This window comes from Mustelus asterias, chromosome 20, assembly GCF_964213995.1.
Source record: "Mustelus asterias chromosome 20, sMusAst1.hap1.1, whole genome shotgun sequence".
In the NCBI taxonomy this organism is placed as follows: domain Eukaryota; kingdom Metazoa; phylum Chordata; class Chondrichthyes; order Carcharhiniformes; family Triakidae; genus Mustelus; species Mustelus asterias.
The window spans coordinates 72,528,622-72,554,577 of record NC_135820.1 but is presented as its reverse complement, the minus strand read 5'-3'; the positions used below and the strand labels follow the sequence as shown (position 1 = coordinate 72,554,577).

Sequence of the window (25,956 nt, the reverse complement as noted above, 5' to 3'; positions counted from 1 at the left end):
GGAGCCATACCAAGCTGTGATACAACCAGAAAGAATGCTTTCTATGGTGCATCTGTAAAAGTTGGTGAGAGTCGGAGTGGACGTGCCAAATTTCCTGAGTCTTCTGAGAAAGTAGAGGCGTTTTACAAGCACTCTGGGAATTTGGTAGTTGCCGGGATTCCCACAGTTCTGTTGGGAAATATCAGCCCTGCCTCACTCCACTGACTGGAGATCTGGCCAGTGTGGTGAGTATTGCAAATGTGGATTTCTGGAAAGAGTTTGAGAAATCAAACAGGAGTTTAACTGAAAAATGGCATGCTTACGTAATCATCGGTCGTAAACATCCGGTGGCACAGTGGTTAGCACTGCAGCCTCGCAGCGCCTGGGACCCGGGTTCAATTCCTGGCTTGGGTCACTGTCTGTGTGGAGTTTGCACATTCTCGCCGTGTCTGCGTGGGTTTCCTCTGGGTGCTCCAGTTTCCTCCCACAGTCCGAAAGACGTGCTGGTTAGGGTGCATTGGCCGTGCTAAATTCTCCCTCAGTGTACCCGAACAGGCGCTGGAGTGTGGCGACTCGGGGATTTTCACAATAACTTCATTGCAATGTTAATGTAAGTCTTACTTGTGATTAATAAATAAACTTTCCTTATCTTGTTGGATGGGCAGTTTTAGTTGGGATCTAACAGGCTGGGCACTGAACTTGATGCCATTGGAGTCTCGCAAAGCTCCATGCTATGATCTTCGTGACCTGGATGGGATACAAATGGTACAATTTTAAGACTCTCGCCAAATGAAGATATTTAAGGATGGCCATATGTTGCGTTGTGCATTTTTGGTTGGGAAACTGAGCAGCTTTATACCAAGCAGCGATACCATTAAAGTTAACAGGCCAAGAAAGGAACATGGCGGTAATTGTTGATCATTCACCAGGTTCCTTCAGCAGGTGGCATGGGGCAGCATGGTGGCACAGTGGTTAGCACTGCTGCCTCACAGTGCCAGGGACCTGGTTTCGATTCCCGGCTTGGGTCACTGTCGGTATGGAGTCTGCACGTTCTCCCCGTGTCTGTGTGGGTTTCCTCTGGGTGCTCCGGTTTCCTCCCACAGTCTGAAAGACGTGCTGGTTAGGGTGCATTGACCCGAACAGGTGCCGGAGTGTGGCGACTGGGGGAATTTCACAGTCACTTCATTGCAGTGTTAATGTAAGCCTTACTTATGACTAACAAAATACACTGCCTTTTTTTTCAAGTAATGTGAGGTGGCTATGGAGAAAGGGAGAAAAGAATGTTTGATTGCATCATTGGTGCCAAGTGCAAAATTAGTACATCTTACTGAGATTACATAAGACTTGAGCATTGCATTTAGTGTAGTGCATCCAGCACCTGTTTTTCTTTCCTTTTACAGGTGATTGTATGGTTAGCGACTGAGTCAGTGGTCTCCATGGCTACACTGGGCTTGATAATCTGTTCCCACAATCTTTCAGTATTTAGAGACCGCTCCTTTGTCTGTTCAGTCCTATTTCCTCCATATTTCCCATCCTTATCTTGACTTTAATTAGAACAAATTCATGGATTCTTTTGTATCCAAAATCAAGTCCGTATCTTGGCAAGTGCTGCCTCTGCCATTGACGTTCTTCCAAAATTGAGCTTTCCCTCTCAGCAGAACCCAATTTATGACATTCTCTGCTTTTTCTCCTCCATATCCATCTCCTTCTTGATCCTCTCCTGACCTTCCAACCTCCTTGACCCCATGATTGCTCACGTTGTCAGTTTGTGCTTTTCCAAGATGCCCTAATTCCATTTAAGACTTTGTCATTCTCCCTCAAGAGCCCACCCTTAATTTCTTGTGTTTGACTGTTGTCCTATTCTCCATCTTCCATTTCTTTGTTCACACCATCACCTCATGGTCCATACTTCAAATGATCTGTTCTGTCTACAACACGCATGAATCAGGCAGAAAGAACATCATGTAATCATGATTATCTACTTTAACTCTTTGTGCTTCTCCATATAGGAATGAATGTTGTTTTAAAGTTTATTTATTAGTGTCACAAGTAAGGATTACATTAACGCTGCAATGAAGTTACTGTGAAAATCCCCTAGTTGCCACACTCCGGCACCTGTTCGGGTACACAAAGGGAGAATTTAGCACAGCCAATGCACCTAACCTTCACATCTTTGGAGCACCTGGAGGAAACCCACGCAGACACGGGGAGAATGTGTAGACTCCACACAGACAGTGACCCGAGCGGGAATCGAACCCGGGACCCTGGCGCTGTGAGGCAGCAGTGCTAACCACTGTGCTACTGTGCCGCCATTGTCCAAGATACTGGGGATACCTCCCCTGCTCTTCCTCAAAATGCTGCCTTGGGCTCTTTTACATTCACCGGGGGCCTATTGTAATGCTCCGTCCAAAAGACTGTGCGGAACTGTGCTGCACTCTGTTTGCACTGCACCAGGAATGTCAACCTTGAATTTTGATTTGATTTATTATTGTCACATGTATTGGTATTGTTTCTTGCGTGCTATGCAGACAAAGCATACCATTCATAGAATACATAGGGGAGATGGAAAGGTGAGGGTGCATAATGCAGTCATAGCTAGGGTGGAGAGAAAGATCAATTTAATGCAAGGTAGGTCCATTCAAAAGTCTGATGGCAGCAGCGAAGAAGCTGTTCTTGAGTCTGTTGGTACGTGTTTTCAGACTTTTGTATCTTTTTCCTGACGGAAGAAGGTGGAAGAGAGAATGTGAGGGGTTGCGTGGAGTTGATTATGCTGGCTGCTTTTCCGAGGCAGCGGGAAGTGTAGACAATGTCAATGGGTGGGAGGCTGGTTTGCATGATGGACTGGACTTCATTCGCGACCCTTTGTAGTTTGTTGCGGCCTTGGACAAAGCAGAAGCCATACCAGGCTGTGATACATCTGGAAAGGATGCTTTGTATGGTGCATCTGTAAACATTGGTGAAAGTTGTCGTGGACATGCCAAATTTCCTTAGCGTCCTGAGAAAGTAGAGGCGTTGGTGGGCTTTCTTAACTATAGTGTCGGCATGGAGGGACCCGACAGGTTGTTGGTAATTTGGACACCTAGAAGCTTGAAGCTCTCAACCATTTCCACTTCATCCCTGTTGATGTAGAGAGGGGCATGTCCTCTACTACGCTTCCTGAAGTTGATGACTACCTCCTTTGTTTTACTGACATTGAGGGAGAGATCATTGCCATCACACCAAAGTGGGACTTGAACCAAAAACCTTGTAATGGAGGTGTGATAGTGCTGTCAGCTGGGCCGCAGCTGACAAAGTGTCCACCTCTTAGGCATTGCCTGAATGGCTTTTCCTTACCTGAGGTGACTTTATAGGTAGGTATTTGCTGGGGTTCATCTAGGCTCGGAGCAACAACTCTACTCCTGCGAACACTCCGCTCCGAGATTGGAACTGAAGCAATTCCTGGAAACAATGCGAGGTGCACGCTTTGATTCATGATATTTTTCATATTCTTTCATGGCGTGTGAGCATCGCTGGCAAGGCCAGGATTTATTGTCTAACCCCGATTGTGCTTGAGGCAGTGGCTGTGAGCCATCATCCTGAACTACTGTTAATCCATGTGGTGTAGGTACACCCACACTTCTGTCTGGAAGGGAGTTCCAGGATTTTGACCCAGTGACAAGCGCAGGACCGGCGATATGGAAGATGTGTGGCTTGGAGGGGAAATTGCAGATGGTGGAGTCTTCACATGTGGCTGCTGCATTAGTTCTTCTCTGTAGAGGCCACAGGTTTGAAAGGGCTTGCTGAGCTGCCGCAGTGTATCTTGCATACGGTACACACCGCTGCCGTAATGCGTTGGTGGTGGTGGCGAATGTTTTAGGTGGCTGATGGGGTGGCGATCAAATGGGTTATTTTTTTCCAGAATGTATACCTTTTGTCCTAAATAACTTTGAAGAAGCAGCACAGATATCCATCACTGCCATCATGATGAATTATTTTGAAAAGCTCAGTTGTTGATCTTACTCTGCTGTTGTCTCTCTGTGACAAGTAGCGTAGACCCTTAGTTTATTTCTGTGTCATTATAGAGGGTTTGATAGATGGTGTTTGCTCGCTTTCCTGTAATTTCCACTTCAACTTATTTACCACAATTGGATACTATAAATAAACAGTCCCCGTAACATACTGTTGGCACCTTTGGGGGAAATGTACTGACTGAATGGTGTGGTACTGAAGTCCATGCGAATGGGGAGGCGAGGGGATTAGATAACGGGCCTGCTCTGAATCAACTGAAATAAAAGGTGGACTTGCTTCAAGTGACCTGATTGCCGTACATGGATCCCAGCTGGAGCTGCTGGAAATGTGTAAAATTGTGAGGACAGGGTCAGATGCACATGTGATGGATGCAGAAGTTGAATGGTCTGATTTGGGAGAGGCCCCAAAGGGTTCTGATCATTTATCCCTTTATCTCCAAAGTAAAAGCCAGGACGAAACTGATGCAACTTTATGCAATCAGCATTGCATTGTCAATGAAGTTTTAGTTACATTCTACAAAGTGGAGTTGAGACTCTACTACATATGGCAGCAAGGCGGCACAGTGGGTTAAGCACTGCTGCCTCACAGCGCCAGGGACCCGAGTTCGATTCCCAGCTTGGGTCACCGTCTGTACGGAATCAGCACGTTCTCCCCGTGTCTGCGTGGGTTTCCTCCGGGTGCTCCAGTTTCCTCCCACAGTCTGAAAGACGTGCTGGTTAGATGTATTGGCCGTGCTAAATTCTCCCTCAGTGTTACCCGTACAGGCGCCGGAGTGTGGCGACTAAGGGATTTTCACAGTAACTTCATTGCAGTGTTAATGTAAGCCTACTTGTGACACTAATAAATAAGCTTTAAACTTTATAGTGCATTTGAATTGAGAAGGGACTGGTTAAGAAACAGCTAACTCGAGGAGAAAGAAATCGAAGGTTATGTTGATGGGGTTGGGTGACGTAGGGTGGGAGGGGGACTTGTCAAGCATAAACACTGGCATTGGCCAGTTTTGCCAAATGACCTGTTTCTGTGCTGTAAATCCAGTGTAAGTTATTTATTGGATTTATATGTATTTAACGTTCTCTTTTCCTCTTCAGCACGGACTGGGTAGAGATCATTGAGCCTCGAACACGTGAGCGCATGTACGTTAACCTGGTGACGGGCGAGTGTGGCTGGGATCCGCCGCAGCGTGTACGTGTCAGGCAGTCGAGCGAGAACCAGTGGTGGGAACTATTTGACCAGAACAACAACCGGTTCTATTACTACAATGCCCTTTCCAAACAGACGGTCTGGCACCGGCCACAGAACTGTGACGTTGTCCCCTTGGCGCGACTTCAGGCCATGAAGCGGAATTCTCAGTCGGAAAGCCGGGGGCAGCACCCTGGGGACAGCGCTCACACCCGGAATCATTCCGTTGGCGAGGGCCGTGCTTTCTCCGCCCAACTGCTGGGAATCCAGGATACGGAGAAAGGGAATGAGGCTGTTGGGATTGGGCAAGATCTGCAGAACTCAATGAGCAGGAAGGAATGTGGAAGGTAAGCTCTGATTTCAACCCCCCCCCCCCTCACTGGAGGCTGCTCCTGGAGTGTCCACTCAAACTACAAGTTTCATTTATATAGCATCTTCAACATAATAATATGTCCCGGTGTGTTTCATGGAAATGTTATTAACCCATATTTGACTCAAATAAAGAGTTCTTGCATAGGAAAAGAGATGTTTTAAGGAACGCCGAAAGGAGGAATGAGAGACCAGTTTAATTCGGGGTATTTTAGAACTTGGGGCCTAGGCAGCTGAAGGTTGCTTTGCGCCTTCCTTCAGCAAGGGATACACAAGAGACCAGAATTGGAGAAGCACAGAAATCCCAAGTGGCGGCACAGTGATTAACACTTGCTGCCTCACAGCGCCAGGGACCTGGGTTCGATTCCCGGCCTCGGGTCACACTGTCTGTGTGCAGCCTGCACGTTCTCCCCGTGTCTGATTGGGTTTCCTCGGGTGATCCGGTTTCCTCCCACAGTCCAAAAGACGTGCTGGTTAGGGTGCATTGACCCGAACAGGCGCTGGAGTGTGGCGACTCAGGGATTTTCACAGTAACTTCATTGCAGTGTTAATGTAAGCCTACTTGTGGCACTGATAAATAAACCTTAAAACTTTAAACCTTGGAAACGGTTACAGAGAGAGAGAGAGAGAGGTGACACAATGGAGCATTGCCAACAGGGATACAGATTTTTAAACTGAGGCCCCCTGGTCCAGGACCCAATGTACATTCGTGAGTGCAAAGATGATGGGTGAATGGGATTCGGATGTAAGTTCAGGAGCTGAAATTTAAGTGCCTTTGCCTCCCCTCCCTACAACTTCTACAGCGGCACCATGTTGTGTGTTTGTGTTATCTCCCTCTTTCTCCCCCCCCCCGACCCCCCACTCCCCCTTTTCCCTCTTTCCTCGCTCCCTCCGCAACCCCCCCCCCCCCCCACCTCCAGATCCTCCAGCTGCAGTATGCGTAGAAAATTGTATTCAGCATGATGCTCTGCTGTTATCAATGAATGCATTGCAAAACATTCTCACCATTACAAATATTTCATTCGGAACTAAATTAGTTATGGTGTAGTATTGTGTGTTGATAGTATGTGTTGACCAATAGGAACTGTACACGGGGAACATTTCCTCCATAAAAGGTAAAAGTTTATTTATTAGTGTCACAAGTAGGCTTACATTAACACTGCAATGAAGTTACTGTGAAAATCCCCTAGTCGCCACACTTCGGCGCCTGTTCGGGTTCACTGAGGGGAAATTAGCATGGCCAATGCACCCTAACCAGCTCGTCTTTCGGACTGTGGGAGCACCCACGCAGACACGGGGAAAACGTACAGACTCCGCACAGACGGTGGCCCAAGCCGGGAATCGAACCCGGGTCCCTGGCGCTGTGAGGCAGCAATGCTAACCACTATGCCACCGTGCCGCTCCTCAATCTGGTTAAAAGTTTGGGATAAGACTGAGTGTGGAAGCTTGGTGCTATAATTGGGCTAATTGTAAAATGAAAACTAACATCTTTGCCAGCATGGATAAATTGACCATGTGTCTTGATATCAGCTGTACGACTGAGCAAGGTCACATTTTGAACTCGTGTCTGTGTGGATAATTAATCTTAACTGAAGTGGCAGTTGAAGTGTTTTCCTCAAAAACCCTGAGATAGGGATGGGAATCATCAGTTCTGGTTCCTGTTTCTGGTTCCAATCCAGTGCTTGTGTGAATCCATTCCCTCTGGAAGTGTGAATGTCTGGCTATCAGATGGGGAGAAGATTGTGTTTTTGTATGATGAATGTCTCTCCATTTCCTGTTTGAACTCCTCCATGGCCATCTGGATAAAATGCTGGATGGGAGAAGTATCTCTGGAATCAGTAATAACAATTTCTATTTGTATAACACCTTTAATGTGATAAAACGTCCCACCAGGCACAGAAAACAATTGGGAAAAAATCCAGTTTTGTGAATGGTGTTTAAACATGGAAGCTTAATTTTTCTTTTACTCATTTGTGGGACATGGGCGTCACTGGTTGGCCAGCATTTATTGCCCATCCCTAGTTGCCCTTGGAGGGCAGTTGAGAGTCAGCCACATTGCTGTGGCTCTGGAGTCACATGTAGGCCAGGTAAGGATGGTGGATTTCCTTCCCTAAAGGACATTAGTGAACCAGATGGGTTTTTTCCAACAATCGACAATGGTTTCATGGTCATCAGTAGATTCCTAATTCCAGATTTTCTTTTTAATTCAAATTCCACCAGCTGCCGTGGTGGGATTCGAATCCAAGTCCCCAGAACATTAGCGGAGTTTCTGGATTAATAGTCTAGTGATAACACCACTAGGCCATTGCCTCCCACTAGGTTCATCGCCTGGATGAACAACTTTGAGAAGGTTGTTCTTGAGTGGCTTGGTGTCAATTTTTGTTCAGATATCTGTGCTGCGTCTTGGGGCATTTTATTTTGTAAATAAAGTGAAGTTAAAGTTAATTTATTTGTCACAAGTAAGACTTACATTAACACTGCAAGAAGTTTCTGTGAAATTCCCCGAGTCGCCACACTCCGGTGCCTGTTCGGGTCAATGCATCTAACCAGCACGTCTTTCAGAATGTGGGAGGGAACAGGAGCACCCAGAGGAAACCCTCGCAGACACGGGGAGAACGTGCAAACTCCACACAGACAGTGACCCAAGCCGGGAATCGAACCCGGGTCCCTGGCGCTGTGAGGCAGCAGCGCTAACCACTGTGCCACCCCAAATGGAGCTGTGTAACTGCACGTTGTTGCTGGCAAGGTTTAGAAAGTGAAATTTAGCCAAGTCGCAGAGATAAAAGTATCACATGTTTCAAATGTGGCTGAAAGCAAGTTTTGAAAATGGGGATAAAGGACTAGATGGAATGTGATACACCTTTATTTCACTCAAGGGGTGTTTTTGTTTTTCTTTAAGGAATGTTTATCATCCCATTTACACTTCGTGTTTCTTCAAGTACAATTGCATTATTCTTGTCGCCCAAGAAATTTACCTTGTCCCTGCAATTTGCATCATGAACACCCTGTAGTTTCTGCTTCAGTGATGGTCAGATTTCACCAACTAAACTCCCGCAATGCTGATCTAACTTCAAAATGGGGAGTTTCCTCTTCCTCCCCATTCCTACAGTTGAATAGGGTGGCATGTTGGCACAGTGGTTAGTATTGCTGCCTCACAGTGCCAGGGACCCGCATTCGATTCCCGGCTTGGGTCACTGTCTGTGTGGAGTCTGCACATTCTCCCCGTGTCTGCATGGGTTTCCCCTCTCATTCCAAAGATGTGCGGGTTAGATGGATTGGCCATGCTAAATTGCCCCTTGGTGTCAGAGGGTTAATAGGGTAAATAAGTGGTGTTATGGGGACAGGGCCTGGGTGGGATTGTGGTCGGTGCAGACTGGATGGGCCAAATGGCCTCCTGCTGCACTGTAGGGATTCTATGATCCTATTCTATGAAAGAAATGGCAAAACAAAATTTGCTCTTGTTTGGAAGCCGGGAGCAGTTGAACTCCGATAATGAAGTCATGTTAAGCTGAACCAAAACCAGAAAATGCTGGAAAATCTCAGCAGGTCTGACAGCATCTGTGGAGCGAGAATCGAGTCAACGTTTCGAGTCTGAATGACCCTTGGTCAGAGCTGAGAGCAAAGAGAATCGGTGGAGATTTACACTGAGGGTGGGGGACTGGAATGGGACAAAGGGAATGTAAATGTTGGACCAATCTCCGCTTTCTTCATCATCATTTACATTCTCTTTGTCCAACTGCAACTCTCTCCCCGCACCACCCCCCGTCTCCCCCGCCCCCCCCAACCCCCAAAGTATAAATCTCTCCTGATTTTCTTTTCTCTTATCTCTGACAAAGGATCATCTAGACTTGAAACGCTGGCTCTATTCTCTCTCCACGGATACTGTCAGACCTGCTGAGATTTTCCAGCATTTTCTGTTTTTGTTTCCGATTCCAGCATCCGCAGTATTTTGCTTTTATCATGTTAACCTGACTTTTGTCAAGTAAATGAACTCATTGACAATCCAGTTCCACTCGGACAAGGTCTCTTGTGTCAGGGCATCGGAATTTCCAGGACATCTCATGATGTGACTCTGGGGACTGACCTCTCCCCGGCACTCTTGAGGATTGGAAGAAATTGCACTGTTAGACGGAAAGAGAGCTTGCCAATAACCACTTCATTACTGTTTGTGTGACAAATAAGGTTCCTTTAAATATAAATAATGTTTGTTATGGCTTACAGTGTAGACCACACGGGAATCAAAGACCAGAATTGTTCTGCACCAGAATAGGGCCCCCAGAATTGACTTGTAAACCATAGTCACAGATTGAGAGCAATAGTGTTTAGTCTTCAAAATGTTTCATGTGAGCATTGTCTGAGTGTTTTTGCCTCCTCCTCCTCTGCAACTCCTTGTGCTGCCCCAGGGGAATTGACACTAAGTAATGGCTGGTGCTGTCCATGTAACTCGAGATTTTCCTGTGTACCATTATTGATGAGAGAACTCTCCCTAAACCTCTCGAGATGAAATCGATTTCTTTCAGTATTTGCATTAGGCAACTGACGGGAGTGTAGGGCATCGGGGTCTGGATTTTCTAGAACCCACTGGAACGGGTCTGACAGTGGGCGGGCTCGGAGAATCCTGTGATAGGCCATGTGTCTGAACTCCGGTGGAGCTTTTATTTTAGTTTATCTATTAGTGTCACAAGTAGGCTTACATTAACACTGCAAGGAAGTTACTGTGAAAATCCCCCAGTCGCCACACTCCGGCGCCTGTTCGGGTACACCACGGGAGAATTTAGCACGGCCAATGCACCTAACCAGCATGTCTTTCGGACTGTGGGAGGAAACTGGAGCACCCGGAGGAAACCCACGCAGACACGGGGAGAATGTGCAAACTCTGCACTGACAGTGACCCAAACCTTTCATCCTCTCCTCCTAAGCATGACCACCAGTTGCTGCTGGACTTTATTCTGGTTCCTCCTTCATCTTTTCTCAATAACCATCTGGAAAGTTTGCAAAACAAACCCAGGCGTGAACTGGTCGTGTGGCTTTCAACCATGCTCCTTGCCTTTGCACTCCCTCCCCCCTTATAGAATCCCCACAGTGCAGAAGGAGGCCATTCGGCCCATCAAGTCTGCATCGACCACAATCCCACTCAGGCCCTATCCCATAACCCCTCATATTTATCCCGCTAATCCCTCTCAGCTAAGCTCCCGGGACACTTATTGGCAATTTGGCATGGCCAATCAGCCTAACCTGCACACCTTTGGACTGAGCCTTCATGAGCCGTTCTGTGTTATGCCAGTTAAAATGAGATCTCCCTTCTTATTAAGAAGTGGTTCATCTGTGCATTGCATCTTTTGTCAGGCCCTCAGATTAACAATCCTAATGTGGATTTACCAGGAATATTTTCTTTCTATAAAAATGTTTTTGAATGCAATGGAAGATTCAGTTTTTGACCTTTTGTGTGGAGAAGTTGCAGTGTTAATGTAAGCCGACTTGTGACACTAATGAAGAAAACTTTAAAAACTTTATAACTTGAAGAAACTCTATTCCAGCAGCAGCCAGAATGTGTGTGGGCTTCGACACTCACAGGTGCTGCACTTGTTTCTGTGAAGATTACAAATCAAGGGGTCGATCTCAGGTGAAAAGAGCTGCCCTCTTCGCTCTGACGGCACCTGAGAGTCTGAAGAGTAGTTCACAGCCAGTCACAGCACAGCAAGAAACTGAATAGAGCAAACCAATCATTCTGCTGAAAATGCATTTCCCCTGCCTTGACAATACTGGCGTGTTCTCCAGTATGATCCAGTGAGAGTGTCACCGTGTGTGCTGTGCATATCACCATGCAGGGGGTGACAGCATTAACCCAGAGGAAGAGGAGGAGGCAGAAGCCTCTTCTGATGGTGAGGGTGGGGCAGTCCTCCTACATTCTCAAATCATTATCCCCAAGTTGTTGTTAAACTACTTTATAATTTATTCTAGTTGGTTATACAAAAGTTATCGTTGATTTATTATCCTCAAAAAAATATGGGAGCCCTTGGGCCAATAGACGGAGTATTGGGCAGAATACTCAAGAACAGCTTCTTCCCTGCTCAGAATACTCAAGAACAGCTTCTTCCCTGCTGCTGTCAGAATTTTGAATGGACCTACCTTGCATTAAGTTGATCTTTCTCTACGCCCTAGCTATGACTGTAACACTACATTCTGCACTCTCTCCTTTCCTTCTCTATGAACGGTATGCTTTGTCTGTATAGCGCACAAGAAACAATACTTTTCACTCTATGTTAATACATGTGACAATAATAAATCAAATCAAAATCAGTGTTGACCAGCACACCAATCTAAACAATGTAGAGGAAAATGCTTAATGCTTTTTCATTGTTGCATGGCACGTACAGTGTCATATGGGACAGGATTGGTCAGTGAAAGAGCTTGCATTGAACCATAAGCTCATAGTCGAATTGTGTAACCGGGCAGTAGTCTTGGTCTTGTTCACACAAGCGTATGAAAATTACTTGTGTAGTGGAACAGATTTCCTGTTCAGCAGAGAATGCTAGTAGCAGCATTTGTAGTATTCCTGTGGAGAAGCTGGAAAGGGTTAAGATAGATGTGACCCCATTACTTGTGTTGTTCCACTTACAAATCCCACTGCAGGCATAAATAGCAGATAACCAGTCATGAAACTTTAATGATGAGAGTTTTATAGATTGATCTCTATTGTCTCTGCAGAAGTGTCCTCTCTGGTTAATAGAATTGTATAGTGCTGGGTGGTCTGTCAGTGAAGTGGTCAGTTTTGTTACGTTGTGCATTGTGCTATTCTTTCATCCTCTCCTCTTAAGCGTGGCCACTAGATGCAGCTGGATTTTATTCTGGCTCCTCCTTCATCTTTTGTCAGGAATCACCTGGAAAGTTCACAAAACAACCCCAGGTGTGACCTGGTCGTGTGGCTTTCAACAAATGCTCCTTGCCTTTGGACTCCCCCCTTCATGAACCGTTTTGTGTTTTGCCAGTTTAAATGGGGTCTCCCTTCTTATTAAAGAGTGGTTCATCTGTCCAATGCATCTTTTGTCAGGCCCTCGGATTAACAATCCTAACATAGATTTACCAGGAATCATAGAATCCCTACAGTGCAGACGGAGGCCATTCGGCCCATCAAGTCTGCACCGACCACAATCCCACCCAGGCCCCATCCCCTTAGCCCCACGTATTTACCCTAGCGAGTCCCCCTGACACTCGGGGGGGCAATTTAGCATGGCCAATCCACCTAACCGGCACATCTTTGGACTGCGGTTGGAAACCGGAGCTCCCGGAGGAAACCCACGCAGACACGGGGAGAATGTGTAAACTCTGCACAGGCAGTGACCCGAGGCCGGAATTGAACCCGGGTCCTTGGCGCTGTGAGGCAGCCATTGTGCTGCCCGTGGCGGAATATTTTCTTTCTATAAAAATATTTTTGAATGCAATGGAAGATTCAATTTTAACAACAATTTTTGACCTTTTATTATGTGGAGAAGTTGCAGATTATTCCACACAGCGTTTTAAGAGAATTAAAACATAGGGCTGTTCAGCCCATTGAGCGTATTTTCACCATCCAAAATGATTTAAACTTATCTCCCTCTCAACTCGCCTCCCCAGTATCCCTTCAATCTATTAGCATGCAAACATCTATTGTTCTGTCTTGAAAATATTCTATGACTGAGACACCACCTCACTTTGGGATGGAGAATTGAAAGGTTTGCAACCCTCTAAATGAAGAAGTTTCCCCTTGTCCCAGTACAAAATGGCTGACCCCTGTAATGACTTCAGCGAGGTCTATGAGTTGGGCCTGCTGGAATATGAGCTCCCTAATTGAGGTCTGTTAAAGCTGCCCAATCAGGGAACTCTACAGAGACATATAGTGTGGAGTGTCTGGGTCACTGGCACACAGGGTGAATGCTCTGTACCGGGAAGTACCTGCCCCTGAGTATTGCAAACTATTGTAAATAAATAAGTTTTGATGAAGGGACGCCAGCCTCTCAGAAGTTATTTCAACCCCTTACCCTGAAGTTATACCGCCCGGTTCTCCTAGCATCCACCCTGTTGAGTCCCTCAAGTGTTTTTTTGATTTGATTTATTATTGTCACATGTATTCGTACGCAGTGAAAAGTATTGTTTGTTGCATGCTGTACAGACAAAGCATACCGTTCATAGAGAAGGAAAGGACAGAGGGCAGAATGTAGTGTCATAGCTAGGGTGTAGAGAAAGATCAACTTAGTGCAAGGTAGGCCTATTCAAAAGTCTTGATGGCAGCAGGGAAGAAGCTGTTCTTGAATCGATTGGTACGTGGCCTCAGACTTTTGTATTTTTATCCCGACGAAGAAGGTGGAAGAGAGAATGTCCGGGGAGCGTGCGTCCTTAATTATGCTGGCTGCTTTGCTGAGGCAGCGGGAAGTGTAGACAGAGTCAGTGGATGGGAGGCTGGTTTGGTGATATATTGGACTACATTCATGACCCTTTGTAGTTTCAGTAGTTTTATATGTTTCAATGAGATGACCACACATTTTTCAAACTTGAAGAGAATGTAGGCCTTAGCCACTCAGTCTTGTCTCATAGGACAATCCCCTCATTTAGCCTGGTGAACCTCTGCTGCACTCCCTCCAAGATTAGCCTGCCCTTCTTTGGCCAACTGCATACCCACCAGTATGTTGGCCACGGAAAACTGTGTGGCAATACTTTGATTTATCAACGGACTGGGGCCAATTGTAATAGTTCCCTGTTTTAAAATTGGAATCTATTTTTAAAACTTTCTTCCTACATGTGCTTGGACACCTGTTGTACATGATATTTACTCAACAGGTGGATCTGATGTGACCCACCCACAGCTGTGTTTCTCATGGGTTATTGTAATTGCGTGCAGAAATGCCATTGGGAATAAAATATCTTATTCCCCTCACGAATAACGTCACCAAGGAGTATCAAATTGTTTGTGCTATAGAAAAGGCACAAGTATCCATTCAAACCACTTTTACAATCAAAAACCTATCATCGGTTAAAGTTGCCCGCATTTACAGCAATGGATTATAAATAAATCATATCAGTGTTGTTATGGGGATTATTTAGTATATCTATCACAACATATTTTGGGAAAAGCAATATGTTAGATGGTGCTTTTTGCCACTGGTTGATGCATTTGATTCACCTTGACTAATTCTCACTGGTGGTTACATCCTTTATAGTTCAAGTTTATTTATTCGTGTCACAGCGCCAGGACCCGGGTTCGATTCCCGGCTCGGGTCACTGTCTGTGCGGAGTCTGCACGTTCTGCCCGTGTCTGTGTGGGTTTCCTCCGGGTGCTCCGGTTTCCTCCCACAGTCCGAAAGGCGTGCTGGTTAGGGTGCATTAGGCTGTGCTAAATTCTCCTTCCGTGTCCCTGAACAGGCGCCGGAGTGTGGCGACTGGGGGATTTTCACAGTAACTTCATTGCAGTGTTAATGTAAGCCTACTTGTGACTTTGATAAAGAAACTTTAAAACTTTTCCCCTTCTGCCAATGCACATTACATTGGAAGCCTCACTCGTTTCCTGCTACACTCCAGTGCATCAATCATAGAAACCTCGCCCTCCTTCAAATTTCTTCATCACCGTGCTTCACCTTTTCTGACCTTCCGTACTTGCAGCACCTGACTCCATTCCCTGTTCTTCGGACTCTCTTCCTTGTTGCACAGTCAGAGACTGATCCCTTAGTCTTGATGCTCCTGTCCCTTGACATTCTCTTCTGTAACCACTGCTTTATCACCTCTCTCCCTGCCTTCAACAATGTCCTAAAATCTAATCTTGACCATATCTCCCCCTGCACGCCCATTCCCAATTTCTTCTTTTGTCCACTATTCAGATAAAAGACCTAGTTGTCGAAACCCAACTGATGACTTTATCACTTCAGAGCTCTCTGATCAGCTTAACTATTGTGGTAGTAATGAGCTCATTTGTTGTTTACAATGACGTGATTTTTTTTATTTAAAAAAAAAGGTTTCCGAATGCAAATGTGCAGACATAAGATTCATAGAGGAATGGGCTCAATCTTCTAGGGACCTGTGACACGGTAGCACAGTGGTTAGCACTGCTGCCTCACAGCTCCAGGGACCCTGGATTTGACTCCTGGCTTGGGTCACTGTCTGTGTGGAGTTTGCACACACTCTCCGTGTCTGCGTGGGTTTCCTCCGGGTGCTCCAGTTTCCCACCACAGTCCAAAGATGTGCAGGTCAGGTGCACTGGCCAGGCTAAATTTCCCCTTAGTGTCCCGGGAATGCGTAGGTTAGAGGGATTAGTGGGATAAATATGTGGGGTTACGAAGATAGGACCTCGGTGGGATTGTTATTGGTGCAGACCGGATGGGCCGAATGGCCTCCTTCTGCACTGTGTATTCTAAGATTCTATGTTGTGTGTTGGTCGTCTCCTCCAGAACCTGGGGCTAGGCATTCTCTGCTATCCATATGTGAGATATTTTGTTAGGATCCCTGAACTGTTGCCTCCCTCCAAAGTTTGACATTTTTGAATGAATTCAAGATCAGAACTAAAATCAGGCTGCCCAACAGATGTTCCCAGTGTTTTGACAGATATTTTGAAATCTTTTGCACAGAGCTTTTTGTTGTCTACTGTTCCATTGAGAATGAAAAGGCTGCATCAATCTGAGCCAGATCTGGAGGGGACAACGCCCATTTCATTTACTTTCTCTCTAATTCTTTAAGTTGAGGAAAAGCCACGACTTGTTCTGTGTCTTCATTGGTCTCTTTTCATATTGGTTGAGTTGCAACCTGCAGTGCGCAATCTTGAACATTCTGCTGTTCACTCATCATCGTTTTGGCAAAGGCTCTAACTATTGTGGGTGGAGGATATTTGCTATTTTTAAGCAACTTGTTTTTAATTAGGGAATTTTAATCACGTTTTCCTCCTTTATTAAATTAAATTGATTCAGAAGCATTTCAATGGTGAGTAGTCATAAGTTTGGTCAAATTACTGGTATGAGAGTTTATTAATCTGTTGGGGACAACACTCAACCAATGCTTTATCAATATCTCACCATTTTGATATGTGCATTGTAGATGCAACAGCTCCTCGAGACATTTGGATGTGAAAAACAGGAATGAAATCGCACTGTTACATTCAACTCAGTTGGTTCAAATAAGCCTGAAGATTCTCTTCAAGCCTTGGTTGTAAAAATGGATTTTTAAAGTTTATTTATTAGTGTCACAAGTAGGCTGACATTAACACTGCAATGAAGTTACTGTGAAAATCCCCTAGTCGCCACGCTCCGACGCCTGTTCGGGTACACGGAGGGAGAATTTAGCACGGCCAATGCACGTCTTTCGGACCAATGCGGAAAATCAGGTGAAGGAGCAATCCAATTAAAATAGAAGTGAATTTTAAGAGATCCTCTCCATATTGAGTCACAGAATAAATCAATGCAAATATGCAGCAGAGGTCACTCATCCATCAGGCCAAGCGTCCACAGTTTGTCCCATTCCCCTACCTTTCCTCCATATCCTTGTTAAATTTTACCTTTTTTGGGTACTTGCCTTCTCTTCCCTCTTTAATAAGGTTATGCATTCTGCATCCACCACCATTTTTGATCAGAGATTCTAACAAAACCTCTGCATTGAAATAATAATTATTTAAACTTCCCCATATATTTGGATTCTAGTTTCTAACACACATCAATGTAAATAGTTGATCCTAACTTTCGGGGATTTTCACAGTAACTTCATTGCGGTGTGAATGTAAGCCTACTTGTGACGAATAAACTTTTTTAAAACTTATTTTTAATTTAGTTCATCAAATTGTAATTATGAACATCTCTGTTAAATTATTTTTTGCTCAAATCAAAAGAGCTATTACTTGGGATACTCAATTTTGATCAGATTTCCCAATGTCCTTTTTTAAAGGGGTGGTTCCTGTGTCTGTCTGGGGGCATCTTCATCATTGCTCCTCTCAATGGGTGGCACAGTGGTTAACACTGCTGCCCCACAGTGCCAGGGACCCGGGTCCAATTCCAGCCTTGGGTCACTGTCTGCACAGAGTCTGTACGTTCTCCCCATATCAGCTCGGGTTTCCCCTGGGTGCTCTGGTTTCCACCAAAGTTGTGAAGGTTGGGCGGATTGACCATAGTAAATTGACCCTTCATTTCCAAAGATGGGTAGAATAGGTGAATTGGCCGTGCTAAATTGTCCCCTTTGTGTCCCAGGATGTGTGAGTTAGTGGGATTAGCGGGGTAGATATGTGGGATTACGGGGATAAGACCTGGGTAGGTGCTCTGTCATCGGTGCAGACTCGATGGGCCAAATGGCCTCCTGCACTGTAGGGTTTCTTTGATACCAGGTTTGAAGAGTGTATCACAGCCACTGTACTAGACATACTTGGCAAAATTATCTGTTGCGTTAACTTCTTGCGACTCAGTTTCCCAGGGTGGTAGTAGCCTCTAAGGTACTCCTTATGTTACTAACTTTTGTGTGGGGAGCGTCGTGTTTTGCACTTCAATGCAGGGGGCTCTTTCCTCTGCCTATTTGAAAATGAGATCCTGTTGCACTCTCTGATCCATGTCCATGCTTTTGTATGTTTGCACAGTTGTTAAACATTACCTTTTGCAGTTAATTCATTGGGGTAGCTTGCACAAATGTTGTGTGTGTGCAGGTTCTGCACAAGCGCACAACGCGCACAGTAATGTCATAGATATCAAATTTGAAAGTCTTGCTCACAAGCCCTGGAATAATAAAGCTGTAACAGTGTTTAATGCTGTGTGGGTGGTTTTTTTTCCCATTCTGCAGCATTCCTCTCGAGTGCACTGCGTAGATTTCTATCTTTAATTGTTCTAATGTGTATCCTGAAATGATTAGATAAAAGGGAATGAGGTTCAATTGTCTCAATAGTCAGCAGGAAATGAAGTCAGAGTTCCTCTATGAATCACCATCTTGTACTCCTCGTTTATTGCAGCTTGCAGCTCATCTCTGACCCATGTGAAAGGAAGTCTTGGTGAACAAAATTAAAGATGAGTAAAAGCAGAGTGATGTTACCAAACATAAAACATTTTTCCTGCCATCTTCCCCCCCCCCCCCCCCCCCCCCCCCCCCCGCCCCCCATGCAACCTCCATAAACCCGTGAGCCAAGTCCAGTGCAGCCATTACACCAGTGCTCACTGACTGGTTAGGGACCAGTAACTTCTTGTTAGCAGTGGTTAGGGACAGCGTCAGGGACCCGGGTCCAATTCCAGCCTTGGGTGACTGTGGGGAGTTTGCACGTTCTCCCCATGTCTGTGTGGATTTCCTCCCACAGTCAAAAGATGTACAGGTTAGGTGCACTGGCCATGCTAAATTGCTCCTTCGTGTCAAGGGGACCAGAAGGGTAAATACGCGAGGTTACGGGTATAGGGCCTGGTGGGATTGTTGTCGGTGCATGCCCCTGTCTACATCAATGGGGACGAAGTAGAACGGGTCGAGAGCTTCACATTTTTAGGTGTCCAGATTATCAACAACCTGTCCTGATCCCCCCCCATGCTGACACTATAGTTAAGAAAGCCCACCAACGTCTTTTGATTTGATATGATTTATTATTGTCACGTATATTAACAAACAATGGAAAGTATTGTTTCTTGCGCGCTATACCGACAAAACATACCGTTCATAGAGAAGGAAAGGAGAGAGTGCAGAATGTAGCTAGGGTGTCCATTCAAGGTAAGTCCATTCAAAAGTCTGACAGCAGTAGGGAAGAAGCTGTTCTTGAATCGGTTGGTACATGACCTCTGAGTTTTGTATCTTTTTCCCGAAGGAAGAAGGTGGAAGAAAGAATGTCTGGGGTGGGTGGGGTCCTTAATTATCTACTTTCTCTACTTTCTCAGAAGACTAAGGAAATTTGGCAGGTCAGCTACAACTTTCACCAACTTTTACAAATGCACCATAGAAAGCATTCTTTCTGGTTGTATCACAGCTTGGCATGGCTCCTGCTCTGCCCAAGACCGCAAGGAACTACAAAGGGTTGTGAATGTAGCCCAATCCATCTCTCAAACCAGCCTCCCATCCATTGACCCTGTCTACACTTACCACTGCCTTGGCAAAGCAGCCAGCATAATTTCCACGCACCCTGGAAATTTTCTTTTCCACCTTCTTCCGTCGGGAAAAAGATACAAAACTCAGAGGTCACGTACCAACCGATTCAAGAACAGCTTCTTCCCTGCTGCTGTCAGACTTTTTGAATGGACCTACCTTGCATTAAGTTGATCTTTCTCTACACCCTAGCTATGACTGGCACACTACATTCTACACTCTCTCGTGTCCTTCTCTATGAATGGTATGCTTTGTCTATCGCGCGCAAGAAACAATACTTTTCACTATGTTAATACATATGACAATAATAAATCAAATCAATGGGCTGAATGGCCACCTTCTGCACTGAGGGATTCTATGATTTTATAAAGCAAAGTTTGAGATCCCAGGTACTTACTAAGAGAATAAAGCCACATGATTCCACAGTTTCTGAACATGGTACAATGGCTCAAGGGCCACCTCCTTCTGCCCCTAAATGGTATGTTTGTGCGGCACGCCAGTGAAGATTGTTTTTGTCTGGTCAGCTCTGCAGAAACCTGTCCTGTTGCCCATTCAGGAGGAAGGGGCTGTCGCCGCGCGAACATTTGTTGAACGCGGGTGTGCGAATGGGGCAGGTTGTCACAGTGAAGTGCGACTTCACAGGAAGTCGGCACACAAGCTCCTGAAAGCATAACAACACCACAAATCTGGTGTGCTGAGAGATCTGCCTTCGAATTTGTAAATGCACTTTCCTCGTGTGCCTCTGGGGTGTTGCTAGTTAATCCTTTTAATCTGCAAACGAGTGATTTGTTTTGGAAGGTGTGCCACTGGTCTTTCTGTGTACATCGATGGTGTAATTTACCAGGATGCGACAAAAGCACAGTTGTCTTGAGCCAATGTTGATGCTCCTCTCACAGCGACACTTGTTGAGAAATTAAAGAAAAAAATAAGAAAGCTTTGCATTTAGTTTGCATCTTTCACAACCACTGCATGTCTCAAAGTGCTTTCCAACCAATGAAGTACTTTTGATTGGTAGTCACTGTTGTAACGCAGTAAGTGGTGATGGTCAATATGTGAACAGCAAGCTCCCGCAGCAGCAATGCGAAAATGATCAAATCTACTTTTGTGATTAAAAACAGAAAGTGCCAGAAAAACTCAGCAGGTCTGGCGGCATCTGTGAGGAGAGAAGCTGAGTTCATGTTTCGAGTCCAAAATGGCTCTTTTTTAAAACAAGAAAAAGTGATAGTTCCAAAGCAGTCATAAGACCATTGATAGGCAAGCAGAATTAGGCCATTCGGCCTATTGAGTCTGCTCCACCATTCAATCATGGCTGGTAAGTTTCTCAACTCCATTCTCCCACCTTTCCCCGTAACCTTTGATCCCCTGACCAATGAAGAACCTGTCTATCTCTGTCTTAAATGCACTCAATGACCTGGCTTCCACAGCCTTCCATAGATTCATCACCCTCTGTCTGATGCAGGCAGGCCGGCATTTTTTTGCCCATCCCTAGTTGCCTTTAGAGGGCATTTGAGAGTCAACCACGTTGCTCTGGCTCTGGAGTCACATGTAGGCTAGACCGGGCAAGAATGGCAGATTTCCTTCCCTAAAGGACTTTAGTGAACCAGATGAGTTTTTCCGACAGTCTTTTAAAGTTTATTTATTAATGTCAAAAGTAGGATTACATTAACACTGCAATGAAGTTAATGTGAGAATCCCCTAGCCGTCAAACTCCGGCACTTGTTCGGGTACACTGAGGGAGAACTTAGCATGGCCAATGCACCTAACCAACACGTCTTTCAGAATGTGGGAGGAAACCGGAACACCTGGAGGAAACCCATGCAGACATGGGGAGAATGTGTAGACTCCACACAGACAGTGACCCAAGCTGAGAATTGAACCACATACCTGATGCTGTGAGGCAGCAGTGCTAACCACTATACCACTCTGCTGCCTACAAGTCGACAATGGTTTCATGGTCATCAGTAGATTCTTAATTCCAGATATTTATTTTTTATTGAATTCAAATTCCTCCATCTGCCGTGGTGAGATTCGAACCCGGGCCCCCAGAACATTGGCTGAGTTTCTGGATTAATAGTCAAGCGATAATACCACTAGGCCATCGCCTCCCCATTAAACGGTGCGATCTCCCCTTTAAATTGCCTTTAAACGGTGGGACTGTCTTTCCAAGGGTTTTCTGGATGTAAGACCCATTAGTAATGGTTTAGACCTAACTGGAACTGATACGGTGGTAAGGCACACCCCCATAGAAAGGAATGCTTCATAAATCCAAGCAAGACTGTAAATAGCAAGGATTTGATGGTGGCTCCTGGTGGCACAGTGGTTAGCACTGCTGCCTCACAGCGCCGAGGACCCTAGGTTCAATTCCAACCTTGGGCCACTGTCAGTGCAGGGTTTTCACATTCTCTTCATGTCTGCATGAGTTCCTTCCGAGTGCTCTGGTTTCCTTCCACAGTCCAAAGATGTGCGAGAAGGTGGATTGACCATGCTAAATTGATCCTAGTGTCAGGGGATTTGTAGGGTAAATGAGGGTTATAGGAATAGAGCTTGTGTGGGTGGTTGGTACAGACTTGTTGGGCTGAATGGCCTCCTTCTGTAATGTAGGGATCCTATGATTTTCAGAAGCATTTACCCATTAAAAGTGAATCAGTGGAATTCAGTTAAGGAATTTTGACACCTTCATTAACTAGTTGAAAGTTGCACAAGCTTGAACAATTCACTGTTCCTGCTTGCTTCTGCAGAGAGATAAACCTGATCCATAGTTTGATCTGGCTTCAAGAATCTGGTGTGACTAATGTAGAAATATTTCAGCAATGATGTGGCTATGTAATCTAACTTTTACGTTATGGGCATTTACTTTGTGTTCTTTGCCACCCCAGATTGCTTGGCACACAAGCTTGTCAGTTAGTTTTATTGGGAGGTGTGGTGTGAGTGCGTCTCTGAAAGCTGACTTTCCTGTTCAAACGAGCAAAACTGTGTTTGGCGAAACCCAAGTTCTAAATGTTAATTCGCGATTCCCCCCTGTTGTTTAAGGGGATATTGAATGTCCCCTGAAGCAAGCTATTCCATCTTCACCCAACACCATCAGGGTTAAAAAAAAACCCACAGATTTATTCGTCAGTTATCTTGTTGCATTATTTTTGTACTGTTGCTGGCACAGTGCGTCTGTCACATTTGCCCACACAACAGTCATTGTGATCCAAAAGGAATTGATTTTGTTAAACTCAAGGTTCTACGTAAATGTTATATAACCTTCACAGAGCTGGCAGTGAATCTGCTTTCCAGCTACTTCCGGTATTAACACTTGCACTACCTCCTGTAGGATGGTCTTACAAGTGAGTGTACCCCAAGAAAATTTGTCCTTGGTCTTCATGCACTCACCCTATCCCTGCTGTAATCTCTCGGTTGAAAGCATTTTTACTCCACTGCCGTGGACAGTCCCTCTCAAAAGTTAAAAAAAGTTTATTTATTAGTCACAAGTAAGGCTTACATTACCACTGCAATGAAGTTGCTGTGAAAATCCCAACCCACCACACTCCGGCGCCTATTTGGGTACACTGAGGGGAATTTCGCATGGCCAGTACACCTAACCAGCACCTCTTTCGGACTGTGGGAGGAAACCGGAACGCCCGGAGGAAACCCACGCAGACACGGGGAGAACGCACAAACTCCGCACAGTGACCCAAGCCGGGAATTGAACCCGAGTCCCTGGCGCTGTGAGGCAGCAGTGTTAACCACTGTGCCACCAGAATCTCCAGGACCCATTATGTGGCCCATAGCTTTAACACATGCGCAGATTGAATGTGATTCTTTCTTTCTTCAATGATTTGTGTGTGCCCTGGCCTGCCCTGGCTGGGTTTTTCACACTCCCGCGTTCTCAGCTTGCTACCTCCTGTTCTGTCCGGTATATCCATGTCTCTGGTCTGCTCCTTTCCTGATCTCTTCAGTGCCTCAGCGGTCCTGGTTCTGTCAGATTCACCCTGTGGTTCTTGTCGTGCAGCCCACTTATCATTCTTGCAGGAGGAGAGGGGAAGGATTCCGAGCAGAAAGAGTTGATATTTCTGTTTGAATCTTTGTGACTTCCTCCAGATTTCCGTGGAGGTGTTGAAGTGTGCACGAGGCATATAGGTAATTATTTAAAAAAATGTAAAGGACAGATATATTTGGGAGGGTGGGCGATGGGGTTGGGTGTTTTTGGTTTGTAATATTTTTAAAATGTTGATTCTGCTCACTCTGACAGGCAGCAGGGTGACAAATCCTATTTTAATGCATTCTTGGGACATGGGCGTGGCTGGCTGGCCAGCAATTATTGCCCATCCCTAGATGCCCGAGGGCAGTTGGGAGTCAACCACATTGATTTGATTTATTATTGTCACATGTGTTAGTATATTGCGAAAAGTATTGTTTCTTGCGCACTATACAGAGAAAGCATACCGTTCATAGAGAAGGAAAGGAGAGGGTGCAGAATGCAGTGTTACAGTCATAGCTAGGGTGTAGAGAAAGATACAAGTTTAAAAGAGTTAGAGTAAAGTTTTAAAAGCATACAATGGGAGTTAAAGATAAAATTAAAGGGTATGTTTAGCACAGCTTGCAAGAAGTCGCCACACTCCGGGGCCATCTTGATTTTATATATCCTTGATTTTGTATAGCCACATTGCTGTGGCTCTGGAGTCACATGTAGGCCAGACTGGCTAAGGATGGCAGATTGCCTTCCCTAAAGGATATTAGTGAACCAGATGGTCTTTTCCGACAATCAACAATGGGTTCATGGTCATCAGTCGATTCTTCATTCCAGATATTTTTTATCGAATTCAAATTCCACCATCTGCCGTGACAGGATTCGAATCTGGGCCCCCAGAGCAGTAGCTGAGTTTCTGGATTAATAGTCTAGGATAATACCACTAGGTCATCGTCTCCCCTGCATGATCCTAGGACCCGGCGGTTGGTGGGGAAGACTAATTTAAATATTTCAATGAGACTCTGTGCTTCAGCGACTTCCTCCTGAGATCCAGAGCACCAGTCATTCCCCACCTGATAATCAGGCTTGCTTTCCAGGTAGGGAACGTCCAGGAAGCTCAGCGCCCCTCCCCACCCCCAAGACCCCCCCGGGTTAGAGCTCCCACCCTGTCAAATACTTAGGGGCTGTTATGGAGGAAAAGTGTGTGTGTGGTTAGGTGCATTGGCCATGCTAAATTCTCCCTCACTGTACCGAACAGGCGCTGAAGTGTGGTGACAAGGGAATTTTCACAGTAACTTCAGTGCAGTGTTAATGTAAGCCTACATGTGACCCTAATAAATAAACTTTAACATTTTAACATACATATCGAAAGAAAGAGATTTTGTGAGGATATAGAGGACGTAAGATGTTACACGAAGAGTGACTGTAGGAAGGAATCAATCATCGATTTGATTTATTATTGTCACATGTATTAACATACAGTGAAAAGTATTGTTTCTTGCGCGCTATACAGACAAAGCATACCGTTCATAGAGAAGGAAAGGAGAGAGTGCAGAATGTAATGTTACAGTCATAGCTAGGGAATAGAGAAAGATCAACTTATTGCAAGGTAGGTCCATTCAAAAGTCTGATGGCAGCAGGGAAGAAGTTGTTCTTGAGTCGGTTGGTATGTGACCTCAGACTTCTGTATCTTTTTCCCGAAGGTGGAAGAGAGAATGTCCGGGGTGCGTGGGGTCCTTGATTATGTTGGCTGCTTTGCCGAGGCAGCAGGAAATGTAGATAGAGTCAATGGATGGGAGGCTGGTTTGCGTGATGGATTGGCCTACATTCACGACCTTTTATAGCTTCTTGCGGTCTTGGGCAGAGCAGAAGCCATACCAAGCTGTGATACAACCAGAAAGAATGCTTTCTATGGTGCATCTGTAGAAGTTAGTGAGAATCATAGCTGACATGCCAAATTTCCTTAGTTTCCTGAGAAAGTAGAGGCATTGGTGGGCTTTCTTAGCTATAGCGTCGGCGTGGTTGTTGGTGATCTGGATACCTAAAAACCTGAAGTTCTTGACCCTTTCTACTTCGTCCCCGTTGATGTAGAGAGGGGCATGTTCTCCTCTATGCTTCCTGAAGTCGATGACGATCTCCTTCATTTGGTTGACATTGAGGGAGAGATTATTGTCCCCTCACCAGTTCACCAGATTCTCTATCTCATTCCTGTACTCTGTCTCATCATTGAGATCTGTCCCACTATGTGGTATCGTCAGCAAACTTGAAAATCGAGTTGGAGGGGAATTTGGCCACACAGTCATAGGTGTATGAGGGGTATAGTAGAGGGCTGAGAACACAGTCTGGCAGGACACCAAATGAGTGAATCAAATGTGTGAAACGGGACGAGGGCCGTTTACAGCATGGGACAATTTTTGTTG

The 25,956-nt window shown here is 45.4% G+C and overlaps 1 protein-coding gene across 5 annotated transcripts in view; it reads left to right on the top strand.

Annotated features, from left to right (window-relative positions):
* arhgap46b (Rho GTPase activating protein 46b) overlaps positions 1-25,956 on the top strand; it is a 190,472-nt gene that overhangs the window by 77,390 nt on the left and 87,126 nt on the right. For all 5 annotated transcript variants that reach the window (XM_078236834.1, XM_078236837.1, XM_078236833.1 and 2 more), the window contains exon 2: positions 5,076-5,513. In XM_078236834.1, the coding sequence (XP_078092960.1) occupies positions 5,076-5,513 (438 nt within the window). The remainder of the gene's footprint in view (positions 1-5,075; positions 5,514-25,956) is intronic.